The sequence below is a fragment of the Biomphalaria glabrata genome, chromosome 2 (genome assembly GCF_947242115.1).
Source record: "Biomphalaria glabrata chromosome 2, xgBioGlab47.1, whole genome shotgun sequence".
NCBI lineage: Eukaryota > Metazoa > Mollusca > Gastropoda > Planorbidae > Biomphalaria > Biomphalaria glabrata.
The window spans coordinates 37,929,290-37,953,381 of record NC_074712.1 but is presented as its reverse complement, the minus strand read 5'-3'; the positions used below and the strand labels follow the sequence as shown (position 1 = coordinate 37,953,381).

General features: G+C 38.4%; 1 protein-coding gene across 2 annotated transcripts in view; it reads left to right on the top strand.

Annotated features, from left to right (window-relative positions):
* Positions 1 to 24,092, top strand: part of LOC106058672 (voltage-dependent calcium channel gamma-7 subunit-like) — a 95,836-nt gene that overhangs the window by 55,976 nt on the left and 15,768 nt on the right. For both annotated transcript variants that reach the window (XM_056020371.1, XM_056020370.1), the window contains one exon: positions 18,950 to 19,269. In XM_056020371.1, the coding sequence (XP_055876346.1) occupies positions 19,053 to 19,269 (217 nt within the window). In that variant the 5' untranslated portion in view covers positions 18,950 to 19,052. The remainder of the gene's footprint in view (positions 1 to 18,949; positions 19,270 to 24,092) is intronic.

Sequence of the window (24,092 nt, the reverse complement as noted above, 5' to 3'; positions counted from 1 at the left end):
CAGCCTTGTCTGGAGGGCATGCTCGTGGGGCAGGTTGGCAACACTCCTCGTGCAAAGTTCCCTCGTCTTCGGTTTCAGGCTCCATTCGGCTTTCTTCACCACGATCAGGACCTCTCTCTCTCTCTCGTCTCAGTATTGGGCCAATCGCTTGTTGGTTTCAGACCTTGTCGATGACTTTCGTCTTTCAAATGTCCATCAACGTCAACGTCAGACTGCCTTGGATTCTCTTTACCACCATCAGGACTTTCCTCTCTAGTCTTGGCAGCTGGACCAACGTCTGTTAGGTTCGGACCTGGCTGGTATCTCTCGACTTGCTTATGTCTCTCAACGGCTTCGTCAGGTTTCAATGGGTTCTCATGATCACCACCAAGGCTCCTCTCTCTGGTTCTAGCATCTGAACGAACGTCTGTGTTGATGATTCTCTCCTCCACAGCAGGTATGCGTTGGTTCATGGCGGCTATCTTGGTGTTCATGGCATCCATCTTGGAATTGATGTTTCCTAGCCCCGAGTTCATCTGTTCTCGCGTAGAACCGATCTCCTCACGAACAGCTGCCATCTGCTCCTGTTTGCTACTGGCGATCTGTCCCTGTATAGCTGCCATCTGTTCCTGCATGATACTGGTACTGGTGATCAGTTGCTGCATGCTACTGGTGAGCTGTTCTAGCAAGTTAGGTTCGACTTCAAAAAGATATGTGTCCGGATCTTCTTTTTCTTCCAAAATGTCTTCTCGGAGGCGTGCTTGTAAAGTTTCCTTGTTTCCACATGCCTTCAGCCTTCGTCCACGGAGTTCTTCCTTCAATTCTCTAAATTCAAGTTCGTACAGCAGTTTCAGACGAGCCATAGTAGATCCAATCCAATCCGATTCCGATCCGATCCCACTTCTGACACCACTTGTTACGAATCTCACTATCCAGGCTCTCTGCAAACTGCACCTTACACCACCGACTTAAAGAATTTGACTACTCAGGGCTCCAAAGTAACGCAACACTTTAATAGTGGAATAAATAACAGCCAGTACTGTACAATTGGCAACACGTACACTGTACAAATATCTCTCCGATAACACCGTTTCGCCGTATCAACTCTTGCACTGGCCTCTCCGTCTCGTTACGGGCTTGCACTGGGTTCAACAGTTCAGGACTAACTTCACACACTAGGCTCGTTGTGTCGGACTCGATCGCAGACCAAGATCAAGACGCCAGTCGTCTCAACTGTACTTGACAGTACTCCGCACTGAACCGTCGTAATGCTCCGTACAGAACCACACCGCTGAACTGTGCTGTAGTCGACCGTACTGTAGTGAACCGGGCTCTGAACCGTCTTGACTGCGACACCTCCGCTCTTATATAGGGTCCCTACTGGCCTTCTCGAACCGGACAGAACGCCGCTAGACGTTTCTAGGTGGTCAGATTGCTACAACTCTCGTGACGCTCCTGAGCTCTGTTCACGACGGCGATCCTTCCCGAACTGTCCTGTTGACACTCGACTCGGCTGACCGTCGTAGCTCGTCACGGTTGACCGCTCGTCTAGAGCTGGCCTGGGGCGATTTGCGTCGGCTGACTACACACACACCACTACCCCTCTCTGTGCCACCAACAAGTTTATAACAATATTTTTATTTAGCATTTATATGCTATTTACATTAAAAAAACGGAACAACATATTAAAGATCATGTGTTTCTTGCAACGTTTAAGCATGGAAATAAAATATAATATAAGTTAGAAGAGCAAACAAATATTCATTGGCATTGATTTGTTTTTCACAAAACATCCGGAACAATCTATTATAGATACTTAAAACTATTGCAATATTTCTGAATAAAAAATTAAAGGTTAAATCAGACTTACAATAGCCTCTAGTGTTATTTGTTAATCTAATCGTGACGGATAGACCGACCAACAGACAAAACGCACAAAAATAATCTTCTTTTATTCGGATGGGGGCACTAAACAAAAAATAAATAAAATCTGATTTTTTAAAAAAGTTTAAGGAATTGTTTTAGCTCCTAGTAATGTTGCGACGTTACGCTACTGCACGAAAGTCACGGCATAAAAAGTCCATTTTAAAAAATGTGCGTGATATTTACATACAAAGTGCATTATTAGCCTTTATAAACAAACAGAAATATTTTCTTTTAATTTTAGCAGCTAGTTGACCAGGAAAAACATCTTTGACTATTATTTATATTTGTTGTAAACATTTCCTGTACATTTTATAAATATATTTGACTTAGTGATACTGAAAATACACAAAAGTTTATCCATCATTGTTAGCATATTGTAACATTGCCTCCCTTACATCTACGTAATTGTTTTAGAATTGGTGTATTTTTATGAAAAAATCGCTTGCATAATTAATTTTATAAATTAAACGGTTTGCTTTTAGAAAAACAAAAGTAGCCGTTGCACCTAAACTTTTCTAGCCGCATTTAATGATGAAATAATATTTTTCATATCTATTCTAGTTTTCGAGATCTGAGTGTGTCAGACGGACAGGCGGTCAGACGGACATTTTGCACAAACCTAATAGCGGCTTTTTCCCCTTACGGGGGCCGCTAAAAAAAAGTATTCATTGAAATGTTGTGATATTTAGCAATTCAAATTGCACACCACATCAGAAATAAACAAGGTTACAAAGACAGTTTGTGTGGAAACACAAACTCAAAATCGGCCCCCGAAGTGGTCCACCCAGGCAGGCTTCAATATTTTCAGAAAGAACATCCAAATGAAATTATATCAAAGACAATTGAGAGATAAGAATGGAGAAAGAAGGTTGACAAATCTTGTGTAGTGCCCCAACGGTCCAGCAGATCAAAGGATAGGTGCAAGTGAATGCAAGGTTAGATGTGAACCTGGCCTAACTAGTTCCCCTTTCAGACCTTATGGTCTATAGGGCATATGATGTAAAGTTCATCTGTTTTTGTGGCCTACGGTTAGCGAGGGTGTCATGTAGCCAGCACAACGACCAACCGCCTTTACTTTTCCCCAACAAATGTCAGGTACCCATTGGAGCTGGGTGGACTCATAGGCGCCCAAGGATTCCGAAGTTAAAAATCCCAGTCTTCACCAGGATTCGAACCCGGGACCCCCTGTTCGGAAGCCAAGCGCTTTACCGCTCAGCTGCCGAGCAGCTCCTGGCCTAACTGAAGTCTTATAATTGATGTAATTGTTTTGAAAAGGCTCAATCTCTTATTCGAACAATCTTTGTTATTCGAATCCTTCATGTTCACACAATAAAAAAAAATTAGGAAAATAAAGTTTACAAGATTACTATTCGTTTTAAATTAGGTCTTACTTATAATGCATACTAATTAGCTTGCATAACTGATTTTAAAAAATAGATTTTTCGCTTTCAGAAAAAAAAAGTAGCCGTTGCATCAGAACTTTGAATGGTCTAAAATATTGTGATGTCGGATTTTCAATATCTTTTCTAGTTTATGAGATCTAAACGGTACGGACGGACAGACGGACAGACATTTTCCACAATACTAATAGCGTCTTTTCCCCTTTCGGGGGCCGCTAAAAAACGCTTTTCTTGGTAACAATATATTGATTTTCTCAAGTGCAGTTTTACCTTTGAAAAAAGCCCCAAAGTACTTGTCTGATTAAGTAAGAGGTGAAGGAATCATCTCGTGCCTTTCTATTTGTTTCGTCTCTCGTGTTTGTCCAACCTTACTTCCAACATTTGCACGTTCCTCTGGGACGGAACATAATCCACGGTCTCGGGCAGAACTGTAAAGGAAGACATCCTAAAACGAGACTGATCCTCTAATTGGAAATTGATAACGTCGTAGCCCGGGACGGCAAGCAATAAACATTTATCCCCCTTTGGGATCCTGGGCGCTTTGGTCTGGGGTCCGAGAGAGGGGATGCGAAAGGTGGGGGTAGATAATGACACCCCCGAGACCTGAATTAACACTTGAGGACTGCACTCGGACGTCACTTGTCAGACATTTCTACTGTTTATACTGGACATATTTCTGCCAATGCTAGCCTTATTATAGTGCAAGGGTTAACAGCTTATGTTTTGACCATTAGAATTGATAGCATCGCTCCCAATCAGGTTTTTATGCAAAAATATCCAGAATCTAGAGAGCTAGATGTTTCGACACCATACTACCTAAATTCTTGTTTGCCTTGCCCAAAATTTGTCTATTTAATTACATTTCTGGCACAGTTAAATACCCAGTAATTATGGATATTTCTCTAGTTTACCCATAAACACACACACACACAAATATAGGCCTACTGATTAAATACAGCTTGCAAAAACCCAGATCTAAAAGAAAACACCCAGCGGTATGCTAGTTTTGTGACTTGGGACATTCAGGGCTTGCTACTCTTGTTAGTACACTAAGATGAAATCACACTATCGCTTGTCTAATGTTTACATTCAGAGATGTTTAAGAGGCAAAGGCCTACTTTGTGGCAAAGGGCAATGTCAAGACACAAAGATGCCCGACGTGGAAGGATAGCCAAAGCTCGTAGATGGAAAAAAACAAACTTTCAACACTTGAAAAAAAAAAGGGGGGGGGGGTATATAACAAAGAAAATGTGAAATGAAAAAAGTTCAACTAGATCTTTGTTGTCAGATAAATATATAAGTACAAATCCTATGTCAACTAACTATGTCCGTCTGTCTGTCTGTCTGTCTGGGTGGATTCTTTTACACGTTTTTTTCTCCCACTTCCCATTCTCGTATCGAATTAAAATTTCGCACAATTATTCATAGTCAAAGACAATATACTAATCAACAAAAAAATTATTAATCAATTGGTGGTGATTAATTGATTTTATTTTTATGGGAAAAGGGGACATGAACCTGCAGAATTGAGCGATATGACAGCGATTATGCAGTGCTTTCCCTTATATAAACTTTAAAAAAAAAATGTTTTGCTTGTTTTACATGAATGACCTTAAGAAAATTTTCTCCAATTTAATATCGACTTTAAAACTATTCGTAACTTCCCCTCGAGTCAGGACAAAAAAAAAAGTGAAGCAAAGAAACATTTTTTTGATCTTCAACGTCGTCATTTCTCCTCATTTCTACTTGACTTTCGAAAAAAAACTAGCAGGAAACTCCGGCCAAGCCCGTTGATTTGTTCCCTGGTTTCATATTATTTAGTATGGCCGGAACAACCCCCTTCTTTTTTTTAAATAGACTTTTGACTTGATTTGGAAAGACCCACTTCCTAATGCGCCCCAGACACATACACACACTCCTATTTTTGGCTCGTGAATGCTAGTAGCACCTTCACTTATCCACTCCCGCCCCCCCCCCTGCTAAAAGCAAAAAAATGTGTCCTTCGTACACTCTGACTCTTCTTCAGCTTCTCAATTCAATCTATATTATTTCTACCTCCCCCTTCCCATTGTTGGGTTAGTTTTACTTTTTTAATGTAACCAATGTACGTTGTAATCGGCATTAGACATCACATAGTTTTCTTCGTACCATCAGTTTCAGGCGTAAAGAAAAAAATGCATTTTCTGAAGTCCGCGATTGAAGGCCACATTTCCGTTTCCCGTTCTACATTTAATTTTTAATATTTTATTGTCTAAACAAAAAGAACTATTAACTGGATTGAAAGTAGCGAAATGAGAATCTTTTTAATGCTTTTTGGATTAGTCTTTTTTTTTTTTTACATTGGAACAAATTATCATTACTTGCGCTGTCTCTCTCTCTCTCTCTCTCTTTCTCTTTCTCTTGAAAAAAAAAGGCTCTAGTTCTATCTTACTAATGCTATTAGGTTGTTTTTTTAAATTTAAACCGCGTCTTAAAGGAAGCGGAAATGACGAAAGGCATATTAAAAATAAGCGAAAAATATTGCTTTAAAAGTACGAAATTCGTGATAATTTTTTTAATACCACCTTTTTTTTTAGGGAAATATCGAAAATAAAATATGGTCCCTTCTGGGGCATAGGTCACCAACCTGCTTTCTCCAGGCGTCTCGGTTTTTGGCGAGTCTCTCATACTGTCCCTACGTCTTGCCCATCTGGTTCTAAATCGCGGCATCATGTATTCCTGGGCCGTTCACATCTGCACTTGTGTGAAATTCTTGTTCTAATTGTTGTAAATTTAAAACAATGTTTGCATCAGACTAAATATTGACAATAAATCTGGTATAAGAGTACTCGACTTTGTGTTCTGAAAACAATTAAACAAAAATGTTTTTTTTTTTCAAGTTTACAAGGTGAACTCCTCCATAAGGGCCATCAGCTGATTGATTTCACATGAACATCTACACCAAGAGGCAGGATTGTTTTCTGACCACTGTCAACTATTTCCTCTTCATTCCCTTGTCCTTAGAACTCACGTCCTGCTTCCAACCAGTTGAAATATTCTCACATAAATCAAACCTAGAAGATGCCTGCCAATCTAGTTATTTTCTTGTGAAAGCTTTATTTACAATACAATAAAATAAAATAATTCACTGTGTTAATTTTGCGTACTCTTTCTTGTATATCTTCGTGTAATTCATAAAAATCTAACTCGATAAAAGTTATTTTCATTTGATTGTCTATGAAAAATACATAGAATTAGATTTGCAATGCAAAGAAGAACATTGATAAAGAAAATATCTGATTTATTCCATCACCTAAAAAGAATACATTGTCGGAATGAAATGATAACTGACATTTTTTACAAAGACCTCCTTATCATATCAATATCTTCATCTTCCCCAGATGTGAATTTTTTATTTCAATGTCTTCTAGCTGTATAGCTTTAGTGTTTAAGATCTGCTAAATATAACTAGGGCTTCTTGCTCTCTAGATTTAAAGTTAAAGATTTGTACTAAATATAACTACAAATTCTTGCTCTCTAGATTTAATATGTATATATTGCAGTAGGTAGCAATCTATACTATAAATCTAAGTGCCCTGAATGGTTCACTCACCATTCAGCTAATTCTCCCACTTGAGGAGTACAAAAAATAGGAAATTCTCACCTGTTATTAACTTACCTTGTGCCTAGAATAACTTAGCCATTTTCAATATAGAAACCGCAGCAAACTAAACCTATCTTTCAGTAAAACATCAAATACAGACAACATAAACCTATCTTTCAGTAAAACATCAAATACAGACAACATAAGCCTATCTTTCAGTAAAACATCAAATACAGACAACATAAACCTATCTTTCAGTAAAACATCAAATACAGACAACATAAACCTATCTTTCAGTAAAACATCAAATACAGACAACATAAACCTATCTTTCAGTAAAACATCAAATACAGACAAAATAAACCTATCTTTCAGTAAAACATCAAATACAGACAACATAAACCTATCTTTCAGTAAAACATCAAATACAGACAACATAAACCTATCTTTCAGTAAAACATCAAATACAGACAACATAAACCTATCTTTCAGTAAAACATCAAATACAGACAACATAAACCTATCTTTCAGTAAAACATCTAATACAGACAACATAAACCTATCTTTCAGTAAAACATCAAATACAGACAACATAAACGCAAAAAAACAACAACTAAATGAACCACCAGAGTCTGTTAATTTAAAGCAGGACGTAGGACGTAGTTATCTTCTCTTGGGAACTAATGTCTGTATTTTATAAGATACGATTAGCAGTCATTTGAAGATTTGAAGAAAAAAAACAACAAATCAAACATATTTGCACACTTTCTACAATATCTCTATTCAAGTCAGAACGTCATGGAAGGTGTGGGAGGTGGGTGAGCGAAACCTTAATGCTGATGTCATTGGAAGTATTCAATAAAAAAAAGCATGGGCTAGTCAGCCGCAGTGTATAGATAGCTAAATTTTAAATATTGAATTTAAATCTGCCTAAAGTTTATTGATAGATACCTAACGCTTTGCTTATATTTTTACGTACATCTATTGTAGATTACATCTAGATTCGGATCTAGAAGTAGGTTTATATTTAGATTTAGATCTAGACTAGATGTTAAGAGTTCTAAATCAGATGTCTAGGTCTTGTACTGAGACTACTTCTCCTACGGTGTGAAAAAGGGTCTTTGTATCTTTTAAGAGAGAACCTACATGTAATAGCCAAAATTTGATGTTTCCTATCAACTTTCTAAGATAACACCAGTTCTAAAGTATAAGTTTTTAGCCAATTAACTCTTCATTTAGCACTATATTTAGCACTAGCTTGACAATTCCATGGAAGGTTTTAAGTTGATAAACTAAGAAGTGAGGTCTGACTGAGCAATGTTGAGAAGAAAGGTTTGTTAACTTAAGTCTATCTTGTGTAGTAGGCCTATGTCTCTCGTTTTGTACTGAAGTTTATAGTTGTTGTTTTTTTATTGTACTAGAGACACAGTCTGACTGAACTGATGGTAAGGTCTTGGATTCCGAAGATAAAGGATGAGTGCAGCCTTTCACATGGCCAAGCAAACCCAGTTGCGACCGGCATATTTTCTCACATTGGATGTAGACAAAGCCGAGGGCGAGGGCTATTTAGGTTTTCTTTAGGTCTTCTGCGCCTGTCTTCTAGAAGGGCTTTTCTTTAGGCTTCATGTGTGGCCTTCGTGACAGCTCTCCAACCGTCTCTTTCCAAAGGCCAACTACTTTCTTCTATGCCAGTGGGGCGAAATGGCGTCTAAGTTGATCTTTAAAGAAAAATAGTGTGTCATCTTTAGGCCAGTCATATGTCACTCTATAAATATATCATTTAACATTTTCCTGAAACCATCGCTATGAGACCTGGTTTAACTTTGATGTTTTTTTAATATCATTTTTCGCACAGAAGTTCTAAAAAGTAGATGTAGATCAATATGAGTTGTTTCGTTGAGTCATTTTTTTTTTTTTTATTTTTTCAAGAACATTTTTTTTTCTTTTGCCTAGTAATGGGTCTATGCACTTATTTTCTCTGAACAGGCTCATATGCTTGATATTGTTACGAATCTCACTATCCAGGCTCTCTGCAAACTGCACCATACACCACCAACTTAAAGAACTTGACAACTCAGGGCTCCAAAGTAACGTAACACTTTAATAGTTGAATAAATAACAGCCAATACTGTACAATTGGCAACACGTACACTGTACAAATATCTCTCCGATAACACCGTTCCGCCGTATCAACTCTTGCACTGGCCTCTCCGTCTCGTTCCGGGCTTGCACTGGGTTCAACAGTTCAGGACTGACTTCACACATTAGGCTCGTTGTGTCGAACTCGATCACAGACCAAGATCAAGACGCCGTTCGTCTCAACTGTACTTGACAGTACTCCGCACTGAACCGTCGTAATGCTCCGTACAGAACCACACCGCTGAACTGTGCTGTAGTCGACCGAACTGTAGTGAACCGGGCTATGAACCGTCTTGACTGCGACACCTCCGCTCTTATATAGGGTCCCTACTGGCCTTCTCGAACCGGACAGAACGCCGCTCGACGTTTCTAGGTGGTCAGATGACTACAACTCTCGTGACGCTCCTGAGCTCTGTTCACGACGGCGATCTTTCCCGAACTGTCCTGTTGACACTCGACTCGGCTGACAGTCGTAACTCGTCACGGTTGACCGCTCGTCTAGCGCTGGCCTGGGACGATTTGCGTCGGCTGACTACACTCACACCAATACCCCCATCTGTGCTACCACCAGGTTTATAACAATATTTACATAATCCGTTGAATTGTGCCTGTGTAGTGATTATTTTATTTCAAAGATATCATCTGCCTTCTGTGGATACTGTCTGCATCGATTCACTTTGATTGAAATCTATGTTACACATATTTCTAAAGATTTTTTTTTTTTTTTTTTTTTTACAGAGATTGTTATATGTCTGAAAGAAAATTAGTTTTTTTTTATAAAGGTGAACAAAAGCTGTAGAGATGTCTGCAAACGAGACATGAGAGCCACGGGCATCGGCCAAAACATGTGGGAGGAGATAGCCCAAGACCGGACAGCATGAAGACTGTACGTGCTAGTACGAACTTCGCCGAATGCAAAAGAAACGAAGCTGCGTCAGCCAAGAGAAAGAAAAGGAAAGCTGCCCTGTCAGCCAGCCCTCACACAGATGCAGCATACACATGCACGAACTGTGGCAAACTCTGCAGACGTAACCAAAGCCAGTGACTCTTCCGAGACAGAAGGAGCCATATATATATAAGTCTTCAATAGTGTAGGGACCACAATCTTCCAGAGAATAACTTTCTTTAGATTTCCAAGATTCGTAATGGATTCTAAGTCCTCCTCTTTGTTTTGCCTTTGTGTTTTCACCTTTCCCCCTTTGTTTTACCTGTGAGTTGTACCTGTGAGCTGTACCTGTGAGTTGTACCTGTGAGTTTGTTTTACTTCTTTGTTTTTCTTGTTCCACGAACAACTGTGCACAAATCATTGGCTCTCCCTAAAGCTCTATCTCTTTTTCTCTCTCATGCTTTCTTGTATCTTCTACCTCTCTTTTTAAATTCTCTTTCTTCTCTTTTATTCTGATATTGTCTCTCTCTCTTTTGTTTACATCACACTTACACTTACACATATACACTTTTAAAAGAGAGAGAACTGATCTCATATATTCAGATTTCTTCCGGATTTCTAGGATCAATCTTCATATTTAAGTGATTCATTAGTATGAAACTGTCCATAAATCACACTGGAGATTTTGTGGCTACACATAGATTGCCATTTATAACTTTGGACCGGAACCTCCTCAGGGAAATATTCTTCACGAGTCTACCCCCCCCCTGCCCTCATATTGCTCTCTCTATTTCTCTACGTTTTTCTATCTTCCTTAAGATTTCTCTCCCCCCCCCCTCCCCCCCCCCCTGTCTTAGACACTAACCGCCAAATAGACACCAAACCACAGGCAGAAACTATCTTGAAACAAGAATGAATGTGCCCCAAGAATGAATGTGCCCCAAGAATGAATGTGCCCCAAGAATGAATGTGCCCCAAGAATGAATGTGCCCCAAGAATGAATGTGCCCTATATATAAGATCTTAGATTTGCAGCTTCCCCATTATTGAAGTCCTGAACCCTTGTCCCATACGCCTCCATTTTTCAAAACAACATTTCGTAAACAAAGTTGGGAGGGAGTCATGGCGTGATAGCTCATTTCACAGGCTCAGCTCACTGGCTCATTTCACAGGCTCAGCTCACTGGCTCATTTCACAGGCTCAGCTCACTGGCTCATTTCACAGGCTCAGCTCACTGGCTCATTTCACAGGCTCATCTCACTGGAATCAAAGGGATTCAATGACGTTTTAGCCCATTACGCTCTGAGTGATTTGATTCAGGTTTGGACGATTAGTCTAAGAGTGATTCAGTGACCGTTCAACTCATTAGATTTTGGGATGATTCAGCTTTAAGATCATTACATTATGATTCAACAGTCTCGAAGCAAACGAATTAAATAGAATCATTTGACAAACAGTCCAATGAGATTTAGAGAACTTAAGATTTGGCAAACAAAGGTCACAAGGAATTGAAGACGTCTGTCTTTCGCTCAAGCTCAACATCGGCTACATTTGACTTTGTGACGGTGACATCTTTTTTTTGTCATACATTTTGAATTAGTGTATTTTACGTTGTTATGTTCCCATCTTGATAGTTGATAAGTTAGTGATGTATTTTACGTTGTTATGTTCCCATCTTGATAGTTGATAAGTTAGTGATGTATTTTACGTTGTTATGTTCCCATCTTGATAGTTGATAAGTTAGTGATGTATTTTACGTTGTTATGTTCCCATCTTGATAGTTGATAAGTTAGTGATGTATTTTACGTTGTTATGTTCCCATCTTGATAGTTGATAAGTTAGTGGTGTATTTTACGTTGTTATGTTCCCATCTTGATAGTTGATAAGTTAGTGATGTATTTTACGTTGTTATGTTCCCATCTTGATAGTTGATAAGTTAGTGATGTATTTTACGTTGTTATGTTCCCATCTTGATAGTTGATAAGTTAGTGATGTATTTTACGTTGTTATGTTCCCATCTTGATAGTTGATAAGTTAGAGGTGTATTTTACGTTTTTATGGGCAGCGGGCAGAGTAGGAACCCTGGACCATCGAGGCAACCGAACGACAGTCCAGCGCGCATACCGCACGACCGGTGTAATAATTTTGTCAAAGAAACGTAATCATGACTACTTAGGCCAGTAGACTATACCAGTTGACTTTGATGGTGTTTAGAATTTTGTTCTAGTTGGGTCTCGTTTTTCCATAAAAAGCTACGAGTTTCGGGCCTTTGGAGTACACAGACCAAAGGATGGGGACTCACGCTCCCTTGATTTCAGACATGCCACATAGAAGGATATTAAGACATCTCTTCATAATAATTCAGATTTGTTACAAAACTTAGATCAACTCGCTTCGTCTGTCTATTTTGTACACATTTTGTACACGTTATTTCTCCCACTTCCCATTCTAGGATCAAGTTGAAACTTTATACAATTTTTCTTTGTCCCTGACGAAATATGAATCAATCGAAAATTTACCAATTAATTAATTAATTATCGGTAACTATTTTTTATATAAATTTTTTTTTATTATTGAGAGGTGTGGTTATAAATGTGCAGTTATTTCCATTAAAATTACTGTTTTTTAAAGGAATATTTATATTTTGGTTGTTTACATATGAACTCTTGTTATGTTGATGTATGTTACGCTCTTAGAAGGCCTTCCCCTCACATTATGTTCGTTGACATAAACTAAACTAATAATAATGACTAATATTATTATATTATAATTCTTTTCGCTTATATGTTAGTAGACATTCATAATCGTTTTATAATCACTAGTATATTTAATCTAGTAGGTATTCATAATCTTATTATTTTGTTTAAATTGTAGCTATTTTTCTATTGTTTTCTATAATGCATTTCTACGTAGCATCTAGTTCTAGTCTTCCTGCTTGTAGGGACAGATGGTCTTACCAAGCTAGAAAAAAAAATCAACAACCTTGATCTATTTTCGGATTTCTGGGCGAAAAAAAACCCCGCCATTTTATTTTCTCTATTTGTGGTGTATATGTGTGGGTATGAGAAGAATCACAATTTATTACGCACAGGATCAAATGAAGTGCGCCACGCGGTCTACAACAGGCTGGCCTGGACATACTGGGTCAGTCTATGTTGCCATGTGTCAATCAATTGAACAAGTTCCTTCTGTTGTTCAAGGCTCAGTAACTAACACACAATAAGCAAGAGGAGGCAGAGAGCGAGAGAGAGAGAGGGGGGGGGGACAGAAAGAGACAGAGAAAGAGACAATAAGAAAGAATGGAAAAGTAGGAGAGAGAGAGAGAGGGGGGGGTAGAAAAAGAAAGAAAGGGAGTGAGAGAGAGAAAAAAAAAATGAGAGTGATCATACCCTGCGATGTGTTTCACAAGCCTTGAAAGCAAAAACTAAAGAAGCATTTTTGTAGAGAGAAACAAGGATCTATTTATTATTCAGACTCTAATTTAGGACATAAGTGATTAGGTCAGACCTAAAACCAAATAGGACACAGTGAAGGTCAGACGTGAAAAAGAAAAGTGTGCACGTTGCCACTAGCAGGTCTACTTTATAGCGTTTTAGCTCTAGATGTAACGTCACCACGTCGTAGGATAAGACGTATATCCAGGGACTTGTTGGCTTATATACTGGTTGGCTAGAACGTTAAAGTTGAGGTTTTAACAAAATTTTATAAAGTGTATTGTATATCCTATACCTTATATTGTGCGAAGTCTGCTGTACAAAGTATATTCTATACCTTATATTGTGCGAAGTCTGCTGTACAAAGTATATTCTATACCTTATATTGTGCGAAGTCTGCTGTACAAAGTATATTCTATACCTTATATTGTGCGAAGTCTGCTGTACAAAGTATATTCTATACCTTATATTGTGCGAAGTCTGCTGTACAAAGTATATTCTATACCTTATATTGTGCGAAGTCTGCTGTACAAAGTATATTCTATACCTTATATTGTGCAAAGTCTGCTGTACAAAGTATATTCTATACCTTATATTGTGCGAAGTCTGCTGTACAAAGTATATCCTATACCTTATATTGTGCGAAGTCTGCTGTACAAAGTATATTCTATACCTTATATTGTGCGAAGTCTGCTGTACAAAGTATATTCTATACCTTATATTGTGCGAAGTCTGCTGTACAAAGTATATTCTATACCTTATATTGTACGAAGTCTGCTGTACAAAGTATATTCTATACCTTATATTGTGCGAAGTCTGCTGTACAAAGTATATTCTATACCTTATATTGTGCGAAGTCTGCTGTACAAAGTATATTCTATACCTTATATTGTGCGAAGTCTGCTGTACAAAGTATATTCTATACCTTATATTGTGCGAAGTCTGCTGTACAAAGTATATTCTATACCTTATATCAGTGCTATTTTTGTAACAAAAATAGGTGCCGGTACTCAGTGATTAGGTGCCGGTACTCAGTGATTAGGTGCCGGTACTCAGTGATTAGGTGCCGGTACTCAGTGATTAGGTGCCGGTACTCAATGATTAGGTGCCGGTACTCAGTGATTAGGTGCCGGTACTCAATGATTAGGTGCCGGTACTCAGTGATTAGGTGCCGATACTCAGTGATTAGGTGCCGGTACTCAGTGATTAGGTGCCGATACTCAGTTGTGGATTGCCTAATTTTTAACTACTAATAAATTACTAATAAATATTAAAATACAAGAAAAGTATTAATTTTCACCCACATTTGAAAAGGTGCCCGTACGCCGTACCGGTGCGTATCGTCACAAAGAAAGCACTGCCTTATATTATGTAACGTCTGTTGTACAAAGTATATTCTAGACCTTATATTATTTAACATCTTATCTTATATATTACAGACGTTACTTCAAAAAAAAAAAAAAAAGAAGATATTTACGTCACACGCATTTCGTGCGTCAATCTAGTCATGCACATATATCAATGACTTCAACTCTGCTAAGTCGTTGGTTTCCTGGCTCAGTCAGGCAACATATTCCATTCTCTAATGGCACTAGAGAAGAAGTAGCACTTGTACGAATTTATTCTAGCGTATGGAATAAGAAATGTGCCTTTATCTTTGTGTCTATCTATTTCATTAGGCTTTGTTTTTCTATTTGCAAGTTATCATTCAGTGTTTTATGTATTATAGCTACTTTTCTTTTCATTCTTCTGTCCTGAAGTAGAAAGTATATCCAATACCAATATTATGTAACGTCTATTGTACAAAGTATCTCCTATACCTTATATTATGTAACAGCCATTGCACAAGGTGTAAAATATATCATTATTTATCATACAACGAATATTATATAACAAATATTATAGAACGTGTAACAAACGTGATAATACTCAACATATATTTTCATTTACTGTAAATGAAAGGTCACAACTAATATAATACAAATTTTCATAAACATATATCATATAACATATATCAAACAATGTATTTTATATTACACAAGTTCCTAGCATACATTACATTTAAACAACACATAGGATATTCTGTTCTAGAAATGATATCATTTAGCAAAGTATAATAATCAAAGTAAGCTTTAAACAGATTTGTGCGCACTGAAGCACTGAGTGCAGAAGATGATACTACAGAGTGCTACAAATCACTCGATTAAAGGGATCTCATAAATATATTCCCTCCCACCCTCTCTCTCTCTCGCTCTCCCACTCTCTCTCTCAGTTTCTTAAACTCATTCCCTCGTGCTGTGCCTCTCATAGATTTTCTTGCTCGCGTGGACCTCAACCGTTCACTCCACAATCATCATCCAGTGAATCTCATTTTAAAATTCATGTCACCGATTTTTCTCCAAGCGTACTGACTTTACCGCACCTCCTGGTGTAAGACCTCTGACCTCCTTACATGCCCCAAACGAAACCTGACACCGAATGTAAGTATCCGATGCTGGGCTGTAAGACAGCAATCTCCGTTTTGTGACGTCATTTAGCATTATTGGATCTCACGTGAGTTGTGTTATTTTGGTATTTCAATAACTCTCAGCAAGGGGAGAGAAGTAGGATGCATTAATATCTAGCTCAGACGACATTCTCTCCCTTCTCATAATATAACCTCCAAATAGTTATCTTCTAAAAAAAATCTGTTCAACAAGATTACTGAGAAGAATTCTAGTTTATACAAAGCTTATATCAACTCACTCTGTCTGTCTGTCTGGTGAAAAGTTTTAACATGCTTCCTCTCCCATTTCCAAGTCTCGGATCAAGTTAAAACTTTGTACAAAAATTCATTGAACCTGACAAGACATGAATCAATGAAAAAATTAACCGATTAGTGAATTAATTATTGGTGATTAATTATTATTTTTTTATATCGAAATAAGGGGGATAAATGCTACTTAATGAGCGATGTGGATGTATGTATGGATTTAATCCCATTTTTACATTTTGACACGTTTTTTCTCCCACTTCCCATTCTCGGATCAAGTTGAAATTTTGCATAATTATTCATAGTCGAAGACAATACACTAATCAATCGAAAAATTAACCAATTAGTTATACATTCAGCACTAATTAATTTATTTTGTTTTATATGACAGAAAGAGAGCTAAACCTTGTGATTTTCAAATGGCAGTAATTAGCGGTTCTTTGCCTTAGATAAGCTTTGTTTTAAAAAGTTTATTTTTTTCTCTTGCTTATTAGATTGAAGTTGCCGGCAGAAAACAAAAAAAAAAAAAAAGTCGAATCTTTTATCTTCATCATTTTGTAAAATGTGTTTCTTGACCGTTCTGCTTCTAGGGTCCAAGAATGTGTACACACCGGAAACACTTGCTGTCATCGTTTGACAGATTGATTACCAAATGTTCATTCATTGATTACCAAATGTTCATTCATTGATTATCAGCCTCGAGTTAAAAATGTAAAAAAAAAAAAAAACAGTACAACTACACGAAAGTACAAATATATTTCTGATAGTTCTATTCAGACAAGACACAATGGCGTGCTACACTGTTACCACAGAGAGAACAAAATGTCTTGTTCGTTTTTTCCTAAACCAAAATGGTTGTCATAAACAATTTCCTGATCCTGTCAATGTGCACAAAGATGCTCAATTTCAGGTCCATATTCTATTTTTAGAGGTCAGCTTAGATTATGTAAACAGAACCATAGCATGTCATATCACTAGCAGATTTGAAATAAAACAATGATATTTTTATCTCCCTTTAATACATATTTATTAAATTATTCACAACGATCTTGTGATGCAACAGAACGAATTACTAAGTTCGGAAATTGTGTCAGGGGTCAAGGGTTCACTTGCTTAAGCTTCCATTGAACGGAGAAATAATCTGTGATATGTCAAGAAGATAAATCTAATGCTAACTGAATCTAGCAGACGACATTCTTCCATTTCAGTGAGGTAGGAAGGTGTTATTTCCATGAAGAAAAAAAAATGGCGTTTCATCTCAATTAGTCTTGAATCAAATTCTAAACAAAAACAATTAGTAAAAAAAATTCAGAGCGCACAGATTTATTATTGTTAGTCTAGATGTCTAGATCTATTTTAAATTAAATTACATAACTGGTCCAAACAATTACGCTTAATTTAAGCTTTTTTATTTAATTTTTTTTTTTTTAATGATGTAATTATTTAACGTGTTGCCGCCATTGAGATAAGTTTTGGAAATGTTTTAAACGTTAAGTTTTAGCACAGCGGTTCTCAACCTTTTAAACTCGGCGACCCCTTTTTACAATATACCACTCTGCCGCGACCCCAATAGACAGACACAGCTATAGAAGAATAGACAATAACAATCCTTATTTTTGATGGTCTTAGGCGACCCCTGGCAAATCGTCGATCGACCCCCAAGGGGGTCGCGACCCACAGGTTGAGAACCCTTGTTTTAGCAGCTTCTGGATTGTAAGAAAATATATGGATGGGGGCTGGGGGATGTTTGACAGGGAAGAGACACTAACAAAATAAGTATATATAGTAGAGAGAAACACGTTAGCACTGTATATTATATATAATATATTTTTCATCTGTAAAAATTCTTGCCGTCTTGGTTTGAAAAAAATGTGCATTTCGATCTATGATCCACTTACATTGTAAATGTCCTTGGATGATATCGCAACATTCTGTTTGAACTAGATCTATATTCTGTTACATACTCCAAGTCCCATGGGACCATGTGGTCGGCTGCTAATGGCGGCGTCACATTATCGAGTGTGTCTTCTAATGGCGCTCTACGCTAAGTACAGTTAGGGATGAAGGCGGGATTAGAGCGCGGATTAAGTGTTCAGGCCACGTGAGTGTGCCTTGCTCACACTTCAGCTGTTCCTGAATGGACATCAAGGGTTTTAGGCGGGAAGTGTTTGCACTTTCTCTTGGCTAGACTCGCGGATCTGTATTGATGATGTGCTCACGTACGTGTGGGCCTGGAAATGAAAAGTTGGAATGGAATATTTCTTGCGACTCAATTCAATGCAATAGCGTTGGTAACTCTCTACGACTTGAAGTCATTGTAACGTTGGAGGCATACGTGTACCGTAGGTCTGCATCTATTTACAGAGCTAGTAAAGAGGTTTAGAGATATATAGCCGTGTAGATAGATAGATAGATAGAGAGAGAGAGAGAGAGAGAGAGAGAGATAGGCCTAGATAGATGGATGGATGGATAGATAGATAGATAGATAGATAGATAGATAGATAGATAGATAGATAGATAGATAGATAGATAGATAGATAGATAGATAAATAGATAGATAGATAGATAGATAGATAGATAGACAGAGATAGGTAGGTAGGTTTAAATAGCCAGGTATGGTAGAAAGCAGTTAAGTAAAATTGAGATACCCAAAGAGTCCATGATGAGGTTATGAACGAAAAACAATACAGACAAATAATTACTTTTCAAACACTCATCTATATACACACACAAACACACAGACACACACACACACACACACACACACACACACACACAAGAAACATATTTTTTTTTTTAATATAACAAAATTATTGAGTAAACAGGAACATTTATTCTCTTTTTTTTGTAGAGAAGAGCTCCTCACTCTCTATCGTTGAGATGTTATCTGGTCAGCTCTCGGTTTCAAGGACGAACTCCAGAGGCAGCAAAGAAGGACATGAACTTCTCAGACCATGAAACTGTTGACAGTCTACAAACTGACCGTCCTGTCCTTTGTCTTGGGCGGCGTGTCGGTGACTCTGTTCGCCCTGGCCGTCTCCACGGACGCCTGGCTGACCACACGGGAAAAGTTCTCGGCCAGCATGATGGAAGAGAACCAGCCTCACGATATGACCTACTGGATCCTTGTCTGGACTGGACTTTGGCGTTTCTGTATGATGACAGAGTCTCGTGAGTGGCTTTTTTTTTTGTATTACCCAATACCTCGGGACTTTTCACATGTGAATCAATGGATATTGAAACAAAACACGTCGGGAAAAAGTACCCTTTGGCCCCCTTCCATAAAATGTTTCGATTTTTCTCAGTGGTACACGAGAAAGAAGGGAAACAAATGTATTCAAATACCTTTACTTTGCTTAAAAACCCAACAACCGCCTTTACTTTGCCCCAACAAATACCTTTAGTTTGCCCAACAACCGCCTTTACTTTGCCCCAACAAATGCCTTTACTTTGCCCCAACAAATGCCTTTACTTTGCCCCAACAAATGTCTTTACTTTGCCCAAAAACCGCCTTTACTTTGCTCTAACAACCGCCTTTACTTTGCTCTAACAACCGCCTTTACTTTGCCCCAACAACCGCCTTTACTTTGCCCCAACAAATGCCTTTACATTGCCCCAACAAATGCCTTTACTTTGCCCTAACAAATGCCTTTACTTTGCCCTAACAAATGCCTTTACTTTGCCCCAACAAATGCCTTTACTTTGCCCTAACAAATGCCTTTACTTTGCCCCAACAAATGCCTTTACTTTGCCCCAACAAATGCCTTTACTTTGCCCCAACAAATGCCTTTACTTTGCCCCAACAACCGCCTTTACTTTGCCCCAACAAATGCCTTTACTTTGCCCCAACAAATGCCTTTACTTTGCCCCAACAAATGCCTTTACTTTGCCCCAAAACCGCCTTTACTTTGCCCTAACAACCGCCTTTACTTTACCCCAACAACCGCCTTTACTTTGCACCAAGAAATGCCCTTACTTTGCCCCAACAAATGCCCTTACTTTGCCCTAACAAATGCTTTTACTTTGCCCCAAGAAATGCTCTTACTTTGCCCCAACAAATGCCTTTACTTAGCCCTAACAAATGCTTTTACTTTGCCCTAACAAATGCCTTTACTTTGCCCCAACAAATGTTTTTACTTTGCCCCAACAAATGCTTTTACTTTGCCCCAACAAATGCCTTTACTTTGCCCCAACAAATGCCCTTACTTTGCCCCAACAAATGCCTTTACTTTGCCCTAACAACCGCCTTTACTTTGCCCTAACAAATGCCTTTACTTTGCCCCAACAAATGCCTTTACTTTGCCCAAACAAATGCCTTTACTTTGCCCCAACAAATATCTTTATTTTGCCCTAACAAATGTCTTTATTTCGCCTTAACAAATGTCTTTATTTCGCCCTAACAAATGTCTTTACTATTTGCCACAACAAATTCCATATGTCTATTAGAGTTGAGCGTCCTGAATAAAATCTGACTTTTAAAATCCTAGTCTTTACTGGAATTCGAACGCCAGACCCTAACGCTTCACGACTTAATCACACGAGTATTCACTTTTTCTTTCACTGGCTTTCTTCAAGACCAAATGGAAACATGCTTTTTAAAAATTTTTTTTTAACTAAGTTTATACTGAAAATAAGAACAATATAAAACTTGCTTTAAAAAATACAAAGCTTATATTAAGTCTAATTGTATCTATTAGTTTGGATGTCGTTTGGAGCTGATTATAGACATAATAAATTTGTGAGATTAGAAATATTTTTACCAATTATTTTTGGTTAGCTTTTAGTTTTCTCAATGCGCTATGCGCTATAATCCTATCACTTGTCTGGACCAGTTGGGAAAAGGGGCAGGGAAGAAGGGGCAGGGAAGAAGGGGCAGGGAAGAAGGGGCAGGGAAGAAGGGGCAGGGAAGAAGGGGCAGGGAAGAAGGGGCAGGGAAGAAGGGGCAGGGAAGAAGGGGCAGGGAAGAAGGGGCAGGGAAGAAGGGGCAGGGAAGAAGGGGCAGGGAAGAAGGGGCAGGGAAGAAGGGGCAGGGAAGAAGGGGCAGGGAAGAAGGGGCAGGGAAGAAGGGGCAGGGAAGAAGGGGCAGGGAAGAAGGGGCAGGGAAGAAGGGGCAGGGAAGAAGGGGCAGGGAAGAAGGGGCAGGGAAGAAGGGGCAGGGAAGAAGGGGCAGGGAAGAAGGGGCAGGGAAGAAGGGGCAGGGAAGAAGGGGCAGGGAAGAAGGGGCAGGGAAGAAGGGGCAGGGAAGAAGGGGCAGGGAAGAAGGGGCAGGGAAGAAGGGGCAGGGAAGAAGGGGCAGGGAAGAAGGGGCAGGGAAGAAGGGGCAGGGAAGAAGGGGCAGGGAAGAAGGGGCAGGGAAGAAGGGGCAGGGAAGAAGGGGCAGGGAAGAAGGGGCAGGGAAGAAGGGGCAGGGAAGAAGGGGCAGGGAAGAAGGGGCAGGGAAGAAGGGGCAGGGAAGAAGGGGCAGGGAAGAAGGGGCAGGGAAGAAGGGGCAGGGAAGAAGGGGCAGGGAAGAAGGGGGTATCTTGGTGAATGATCGTTTTTTTAAATGCGTAAAAATGTTCACTCAGGGCTCAAGTCATCAATGGAACTAATTCAACTTATACCACCACATGTGTCAAGTACAATTTCTTTCCATTCTTCAAGATACCAAACAATTTAATTAATTACCAACAGCTAATTAACTAATTGATAATTTTTAGCGGCCCTCGAAAGACGCTATTGGCCTTGTGTGACCTGTCTGTCCATCTGTCCGTCCCGTTTATATCTCAGAAACTAGAAGAGAAAATGAAAATCTGACATCATGATATTTTAGATCATTCAAAGTTCTGATGCAAATTTTTTTTTTCTTTTCCGAAAGTGAACCATCTAATTTTTAAAATTATATATACAAGCAGATTTTTCAAAAAATTACACCACTTTTCATTGAAAAACTTCTGGAGAGGTAAGTTTTTTTAAAAGGTCATGGACTTTTTCATTAATAACTCAAGTTTCATTCATAGATTCGCGTATTGGTACAAAAAATTTGCATCTAGGTCACAATGGTAAAAGTGTCAATGGATTATTATAAAATATATTTTCCATTTGGTTCCGCAAGGTTGTTAACGCCGGAAGTGGTAATGGTCTTAAGCCCATCATTACCTATAAAGTGCTTCCAATGGCACGCGTCTCAAATAGCCTCTGACAACCAGTCCAACACCTGGCCTTCACGTGTGGCTCAGTTACTGAGCCTGGCGGAACCGTTACCACAGACAGGAGAAGGGGCAAAGGCGAGCAACTGGCGCCTAAACCAGTAAGCTTCGGGCAGGAGGGGCTCGTTAGCCTTGGTTGGCTACCCATCTAGGAGAAGGAAAACTCTGAATCCAAACCTCCGCTGCCCTGAGGCTATACCCAAACATGGGAGACAACCCTGAGGAAAAATCAGGAGCTGGTGACCCTTAGGCAGACTGTTCCTTTGGTCACATCAGCTGCGCGGAGAGGGAGGAACTGCTGTGTGGGCGACATCGTTCCGACCATAAACAAAGCCCAGGCTTTCATCTCACTTATTCAAAGCCCTAACCCCAATATTTTCCATTGATTAACTAACTCATTGGATAGAATACTGATTCAAATGTTGTTTTTAAAAGAGAATTTTGATACGAACTTCGTTTCAGTTATAAGTTATGTCTTATAGCGCGCAGTTTTGACATATCCTCATTATAGGGGCCTACACTTGACAGTCTAAATAAGACTAAATAGAGCCCAGATTTAGATATATTTATAATATATATATATTATAAATGTATTGATAAATCGAACAAAATTTTAATTATTAAGGCAATAGCTTATCTTCTAACAGCTTAGGGGTGCAGATTTATTTATTATGTAAACAGTAGTATCAGATTAAGAAATGAATCGGATACGAACAGCATAGTACACAATTAACCGATAACAGAAGGCCTACTATTCATGATCATAACATTGGCCTAGGTCTAGTAATTGAAAGATTAAACGTGTAAATTCATACGAGTTCTAGTCTAGATATAGTAGATTCTATATCAAGATTCTATATCTATACTTAGATCTACACTTAGATTGACTTAGATCTAGATATAGACTTAGATCTAACTCTAGATATAGACTTAGATCTATTTCTAGATCTAGACTTAGATCTAGTTCTAGACCTAGACTTAGATCTTGAATCTAGATTTAGATCTAAAACTAGGTCTAGATCTAGCTAGATCTATGTCTAGTTTGTATGACAAAAGACAATGAAAATATTAATTTTTATTTGCGAGGGGAAAATCTGTACACAATTGTAGCTTAAAGTAGGTCAAGAATTATTTGTTTTTTCGTGTTGCCAATTTATCTAAGTTTGTTAGAAGAATAAATCTTTTTTAGTTTCTCTTTATTACATCCAACATGTTATTAATTTTGAATGTATAGATAAGGTTAATAATTATTTTTTAAACAAAATATAAGTGTACGCTAAATGAACATGTGGAGATGTTGTGGCTGAGGGGTAAAGCATTTGGAACCGGAAGTCCCGTGTTCGTATCCTGGTGAAGACTCTCTTGGACCACTTTGGGGGCCCATTTTGAGTTTGTGTTTCCACACAAACTGTCTTTTTAACCTTGTTTTTGTGGTGTCAGGTGACAGAAATAATTTTGAAAAATTTCAGTTTGATCCGAGATTGGGTGTCGGAGAAATAACGTGTATAAACTTTTTACCAGACAGATAGACAGATACACATAATGATTTGTATAAGCTTTGCAATAATAGCTTTAAAGTTCATTCTATTCAACCAGACAGAAATACTCAGTCCACTAAAGTCCCATCACATTCTGTATTATATATAGCCGATTACAGAATGATATATTCGTTAATCAAATAAACGCTGTCATGACAGTATGATTATAACAGTGAAGCCATCCGATCAGCTCGTGTTATATTTCAATTATTTGATTTTTATCAAGTTTGTATTTTTAGAATACAAAAATAATTAGAAAACAATAATG